General features: G+C 44.9%; 1 protein-coding gene across 2 annotated transcripts; it reads left to right on the forward strand.

Annotated features, from left to right (window-relative positions):
• The first annotated feature begins 234 nt into the window (after window positions 1-234).
• On the forward strand, window positions 235-6,595 carry mfap2 (microfibril associated protein 2). 2 transcript variants are annotated; one of them, XM_084543442.1, is made up of 9 exons: window positions 235-284; window positions 1,840-1,901; window positions 3,830-3,877; window positions 4,253-4,279; window positions 4,373-4,462; window positions 4,581-4,622; window positions 4,715-4,802; window positions 5,617-5,690; window positions 5,793-6,595. In XM_084543442.1, the coding sequence occupies exons 2-9, from the start codon at window positions 1,871-1,873 to the stop codon at window positions 5,894-5,896; spliced, it is 504 nt and encodes a 167-aa protein (XP_084399568.1). In that variant the 5' UTR covers window positions 235-284; window positions 1,840-1,870; the 3' UTR covers window positions 5,897-6,595. The 2 variants fall into 2 exon arrangements, with proteins under 2 accessions (XP_084399568.1, XP_084399569.1); XM_084543443.1 differs by lacking the exon at window positions 235-284 and adding an exon at window positions 1,551-1,686.
• Window positions 6,596-6,608: the final 13 nt, after the last annotated feature.

Here is a 6,608-nt window from a genome sequence, read left to right on the forward strand (position 1 = left end):
TCTAAAGAAAATAAAAAAAAATCTATGAAGGATAAAAGTGGTTGCTGATCATGTGACCTGAACCGATCTCACATCTGTAGCACTTGGTGTGATTCAACCATAACTGGTCAAATCATCTCCTGACAACCAAGTCTGTTGCTGGGACCGGGGGCTGGCGGAGGCCGGGGACTGGACGGGGAGGAGACTGAAGATGTGGGGTGGTACAATGTGGCGCTGCGAGGTCCTCTGCACTCACAGGACGCATGAGAGCTGGTGAAGGTCGGAGCTAATTGGACCGAAGTTAGGTGAGGACTTGAGTTTCTGTTTTTCTTTCATTAACACATTTGTGGAATCCATCAGTCAGAACAAAAGCTAACTTTCCTTTATGCTGAGAACTGTGAAGAAAAATGAAGGAGACAGGAGGTAATTGTGCAAAGTTTGCACGCAGCCTAGTCAGTGCTTCAAACACGTTTAAGCATTGGTGGGTTTTATTTTCTCTGCACGCTGAGCGAAGGATTGAGGAGTATTTTTTTTTTTTGCGTGTGTGTTAATGGCTGTTGAGGGTTGACATGTGGTCCTGTGTTTTCACTGGAGAGAAGAAGGAGGAGGAGGTGGGACTTCATAGTCTGCAGCCATGGCATGGAGAGAGGGAGAAACTAAACCAAAAAAAAAAAAAGAGTAGGGGTCGATGAGGGCACATGGAAAGATGATTTAGGATTTAAATTTGTATGGAAATATCAGTGCAATATGAATGACAGCCGGGCCTGTTGCTGTCCCCAGAAACTCTCACTAATGTGTGTGTTTGTGTGTGTGTGGTTGTAGGTGGGGGGAGATGGGGTCTCTGTAGTTGGACAGTGAAGGACTCTTTTTTTTTGGGGGGGGGGCTAATCTCTCCCAGATGTGCACTGTGAAAACATATGGTTTCCGATAGCCACTGTGATGCACAAGAAGAATAGTGTGTGTTACACTGGTACACAATCAGACTTACTGACGTGCATGCGCAGCTTGTGCAAACAGTGTTTCAATCACGTTTTGTGTCCAGTGCGGCCTCACAAAAATCTGCATGCAGTCACATACAGTGGGGGGGGGGAGAAAAAAACGGGCCGCACTGTGGGATGTGAACAAAACCACTGCTTAACGTTGAGTGTATGAAGTTGTCCACTGCGCTGCGATGGAGGAGGAGGAGCGTTCATACTTTCCACAAAGTTGGAAAAGCAGTAAATGGTTTTACTGTATGTAACAGCGTGACTTCCTAAACTTAATTGACAACTTTGAAATGTGGATTTCTTTGTGTTGTCTTAAAAGTGTCAGTGTTATTTTGCCCACTTGTCATTTTTACTGAACCCGAAGGAGCTCGTTTGCTTGTTGGGGTTGAAGAAGAAGAAGAAGAAAGAAAAGGGGGAGAGAGAGGAGGGGGAAGGGTTAGAGGAAATGACCACTGAGGGCGACAGAGGGGAAATGAAGGATGTGGAGACAGAGGGAGGGAAGGAGGGAGGGATGAGGGGAACTCAGGGAGAGGGGTGGGGTTGAGGGGTCCGCTGTTTCTTTTCCTGGAATGCAGCCTCGAGACTGTCGGCTGCAGCGAGGAGAAGTAGGAAAACAGAGAGATTGTTCGTAGCAAGACAGACGTGCCACATTCTTGCCGTCGGAGTTTTCTCCCCCTCTTTTTTCTTGCAGCGACCGTTTGAGGCCAGTGGAGAAGGGAAGGTGGGGGAGCAGGAGGGGAGAGCAGCGGGGGGTTGGAGAGGCGACAGAGGGCAAAGAGGGGAGATTTCAGGAGAGCAAAGGAACATCCAGCACTAAGCACTGTATTCCCCTCATGTTGCTTTGTTTTGATTAATGCTCTGATCTTCTCTCCAGTGTTGAAGTCAGTCTACCTCCCAGAGTGACCATGAGAGTCCTCCTACTAATCTGCATGCCAGGTAAATGCACCACATTCCTTTAAATCCTAGTTTACACACAACATCAAAGATGCATTCGTTTAACATTTTGGGAAGTAGTTTTATTAATTTCTTGCCGAGCGTTAAACATGAAGACTGATCCTCCCACTCTGCCTCCATCAGCTGGTTAGTTTAGCTTAGCATAAGGACAAGTAGCCTAGCTCAGACTGAAGGCATGGACGCAATAAACCAAAATCAAACAAACATCACAAAGTTGCACTTGAACACGTGTCGACGACTGCAGCCAACGGCCAACAAGCACGTTTGTTCTGCTCGTGCATGAAAGGCAATAACTCTCCACACCAGCAGGTGGCAGTAGTCTATATCCGCGACACAAAGGGTTGGACCAGAAGCTGGGACTAGCTAAGTGAATCAGCTGAAAAGCTGCCATCTGGGGGTCCGATCAACTAGTTGCAACGGTGCAGGATGAACCAGCAAAACTAGGGTCCCAGGTCCTGGTTTATTAGCTTCCCTACACTGGCAAACACCCATGACACCATCGCCTTGGCGCTGATTTAAATATTAAGTTTGTTAAATGTTATGGTTTTACAAGCGGTTATATGCCGACTGTTTCTTGGCTTGGCTATAACATAAGACAATCCTTTTATTTATTCGTTTAAGTGAATAAAGTATTCAAGAAAAATAACATTAGGTATTATTTATTAAGAGCTTGACATGCGAAACATCTTCAGATGCCTGGAGAATCCGCAAGGATTCAACCAAACCACTGTTAATAGTAAACTCCTGATTAATGCCCCATATCGCCTTTTTCCAACTGCATCCTGTTCAGCTTCCTTTCAGTCAGAAGACTCCGAATCTTTCCAAGTTCCTGCTGCTCATCCACCCACAGCACCAGAAACCACAAAACTGTCCTCAAGTGTGATGAACAGTTTGGGAAAATTGTCTCTGACACGATTTAAAACATTAAATAAATGAGAAAAACACCAGAGATTGAATTGAAATGCTGCTGTGAATAGTATGATACTGAAGGATAGATTACACCGACCAACCAACCAACCACTTGTGACAGTATTTTATTTTATTATTTCTCAGTATGAGGTCAGCTACAACTGTGATAAATTATCGTTTTGGTGACACTATGTGACTTGTGACAAAAGAAATAACACATGCTCCTGCTTAAAAGTTGAAGATGGAATTAAAATAAGCAACACACGCTCGTCTCTTTATGCTCAAGAGTTTCGTTGCTGCTCCAGCCTTATTCGCTCTGGTGCAAGCACACGTTAGCAAACTTAAAAGCACGCTGTGGGGTTCTCTTGCAGATGAATGAATGAAACTGGTAAGACAAATAAATGGTGAACAACACCGCCGGTAACGACAGCATAAAGTGAAGCATTAATGCAGCGATGCAGTGGCGATTCTAGGTTCTTTGGGGCCCAGGCAATTATTTGCATTTGCTATCCAGCCCAAGTCCAAACTAGCGACGTCTCTCATCGGTTAGGCAAGTTTGTGAAGTATTGTTGATGCACTGTGGAGCTTTGAAGGAGGTTTATGGTTGTCATAGCAAAAATGATCCATCTGTGGACCCCCTTTCTGATTTTCTTTACGTTGTACTCGGTTTTCCTGAACCCCTGCCTTGATATCAGTGATAGCAACGTTGGTTTTGCTAACATTAGCCACCATATGCTACATGCAGGTCATGCAGACAAATTAGGGCAAAGTTGAGTGAAGAAAATACACTTTTTTCGCTTTAAAACTGTTATCATTGCCTTAAAAAGGGAGCGAGTATGAGCTTAAAAACTTCCTAACGTGAAAAATTTTGAGAGCGCGGTCTGTATTTTCTGCACAATAAAGTATAAGTGCACGACACATGGTGCATTCGGAGAACTTAATTGCCCCTGCGTTTCTCTCACCACTCCATCTTTGTGATTATTTGTCTGAATTGTCAACAGTTCTGCTGCTCGCCCAGCCCCAGTACCAGGAACCGTTTCCCTTCCTGGGTGAGTTCATTAAGAGAATATTGGCCTGCATTGTTCCAGCCGTGCATCGGTTTATAACCCAATTCTCCACATCTGTTCCCGATTCCTCTTTGTCCTCTGATGTGTCTCCTTGCCTCGAGGAGCTCTGTTGTTTACCTCCCGCATGGCAACTGCATCGCAGTGTAAATAGCACTTTGACCGCTCTGCATGTTATCATTTGTAAACATCTTGTGTATGAAGTCATGGATTACGGCCTCAAAAAGCTGCTTGTTTTTGCTCCTTCCCAGCTTGCAGGTGGTTCATTTTATATGGCCCAGTGTTCTTTGTGAGAGTTTTCACTGTAACCGTTGATCTCATGAAACATTTTTCCCTCCTGCTTGTTTTATGGCTTCGCAGAGGACTATGGGCCGGATTACTTTCCAGGTACAGCATTTACAAACTCCTGGATGTTCTCGAAATGTTACACTCACATTTAAATGTCAGCGTGTGACGAATTATCTGTCTCGTCTTGTTTAGAGAGTCCGGACTCTGAAAACCATGAGTCTCTTCCTGGAACCTACCAGCAGCAGGTTCAGCTCCAGCCAGTGGTCCGTCCTGAGAAATCAGGTTCGTTCGCTGAACTCTCCTCCCGTCAGATTAATCAACAGCGCTGTCGTATTTAAATAAAACTGATTTAGAGGTAGTTTGTCTCAATCGTAAATCTGTTTTCCATTTGGATGTCAAGAGCTGGAACCGGAGACGGAGCCCACAGAGCCAGGCCCTCTCGGTGAGTGAGCTCAGGAGAAGAAGAAGACAGTTAGTCAGCTGTTTATGTGGAAAGGAGAAATGACATGAAATCGTGTTTCGGTTGATTCCCAGATTGCAGAGAGGAGCAGTATCCCTGCACCAGGCTGTACTCCGTCCACAAGCCGTGCAAGCAGTGCCTCAACAGCCTCTGCTTCTACAGGTACGTAGGCCCGTGGAGCGACTCCTAAACGAGCCCTGCACGTAGTCATTATCTTTGTCGCCTTCACATCAGTTAAAGCCCCTCTGAAGTTTATAGCGCAAACAAACACAGTCTGAGTAGGTTCACGTGGCTCCATGTTGGCTCCACAAAGGCACAAATTATCCGTCAAATCTTTTCAGCTTGCCACGTAAACAAAATCATAAGAGTGAAAGCTGAGAGCACAGACATCCAGGATTCATCTAATTTCATGGTATAGTTTCTTTATGAAATTTTGAATAGGTTTTGGGGAAAATACTGATATTAATTATACAAGAGCCGCGGTTGGACTGAAGTAGGTTCGAGGTTTTACGTCTGCTGCTTTGTTGTCCCGCACAAGTAAAGGATAAAGACTATCGTAAACAATCCTCTGCACTGTTTTTAAAGGGCTGCATTTTTGTAGTTCCTTGCTACTAATTATGCATTTGCAAAGTACTAAAATGTGGGTTTAACACACATTTGGTGCCCTAGTGAGTTTGTATGTGACTGGCTCAAAATAAATTGCAGATGTAATGAAAGCAGGCGGCTCCCTGCAACAGCCCTGACGTGATTTTAATAGGATTTCAGAAGAAAACACTGAAGCACAAAGGAATAAGTTATGTTCTATATTTCTGAATAGTTCGTTGAGGCTGCAGAAAGCACGAGGATGGCAGCAGATTTGTTTTTCACACCAGTTTTGACTCCTGTGATTGATGCGCTTGTGACCGTCAGTGAACTAGCCCTTTAGCATCACATTGTTCTGGCCTCATTTGTGCGCTCTACATGTGTTTCCATTCAGTTTGAGACGGGTGTATGTCATCAACAAAGAGGTTTGCGTGAGGACCGTGTGTGCGCACGAGGAGCTGCTCAGAGGTGGGTTCAATGCACTCTCTCTCTCTCTCTCTCTCTCTGTGTTCATACACTGATTTTTGCTTGTTTTAACTGATTCTCTGTGTTTGGTGTGTGTTTTTTTAGCGGACCTGTGCCGCGACCAGTACTCCCGCTGCGGGGTGGCGGCGCTGAGCGGGAACTGCGCGTCACTAGGAGGAAGCTGCGGAAAGAGCTGCGGTGGCTGCTGATGATCAGGGACACTACCTGCCCAGAAACTGCCGCGTTTTTCCACCCCCTCATCCTCTTCTGTTTTGCCTCGCTTCGCCTTCCTCCCCGTTCATCCTCCCCTCTCTCTCTCTCTCTCTCCTCCTCTGAACAACTCATTAGTCTTGTGCGAAAAGCACTCCTGCATTTGATAGTCCTGTGTCGTGTTTCTGTCTGCCAGTAGACCCTGTGTGTAGGGATGAATATTCACCAAAGAAAACTGATGATTGTATAAATCACTGGTGCTATAAAAACTTTTAGAGGTGCACATAAAACCCTGTCCTTTTTTTTTTTTTTTTTTTTTACTTTTTTTTGCATATTGTACCATATTAATCTCATGCTTTGTGTTTGTTGATACGTTACTGTACTTGTGTTGAAAAGCAGTCATTGTCGTGATGATCAACTCATCAGTGTGGACCACTGTGCACTGACATCAGACAGAACTAATCGATACCCAGCCGATCGACTGTCTCACTGTTAAAGATCACGAGATGTGTGAACAAGCAGGTGGCGAGTGACCTCAGTGTTTGTACTACTGCCACCTGGGTGCGTGCTTAGCGACCGAGCAGTGGCAACCAGTGCTTTGTAAAGGCATCTCACAAACGGCCTCTGTACTACTGCTTTGTAAAACTGTCACTATAAAATAAAAAAAATAAACTTTTTTTTTTTTTTTTTTTGCTGAGCCCAGTGTGTATT

This window comes from Chelon labrosus, assembly GCF_963514085.1.
Source record: "Chelon labrosus genome assembly, chromosome: 4".
Lineage (NCBI taxonomy): Eukaryota > Metazoa > Chordata > Actinopteri > Mugiliformes > Mugilidae > Chelon > Chelon labrosus.

Excerpts from the sequence above, each read along its gene's own strand:
- mfap2 (XM_084543442.1), top strand. The coding sequence starts at position 1,871 with ATGAGAGTCCTCCTACTAATCTGCATGCCAG. Across the intron at positions 3,878-4,252 it reads GGAACCGTTTCCCTTCCTGG|AGGACTATGGGCCGGATTAC; the intron begins GTGAGTTCATTA and ends ATGGCTTCGCAG. Across the intron at positions 4,623-4,714 it reads CACAGAGCCAGGCCCTCTCG|ATTGCAGAGAGGAGCAGTAT; the intron begins GTGAGTGAGCTC and ends GTTGATTCCCAG.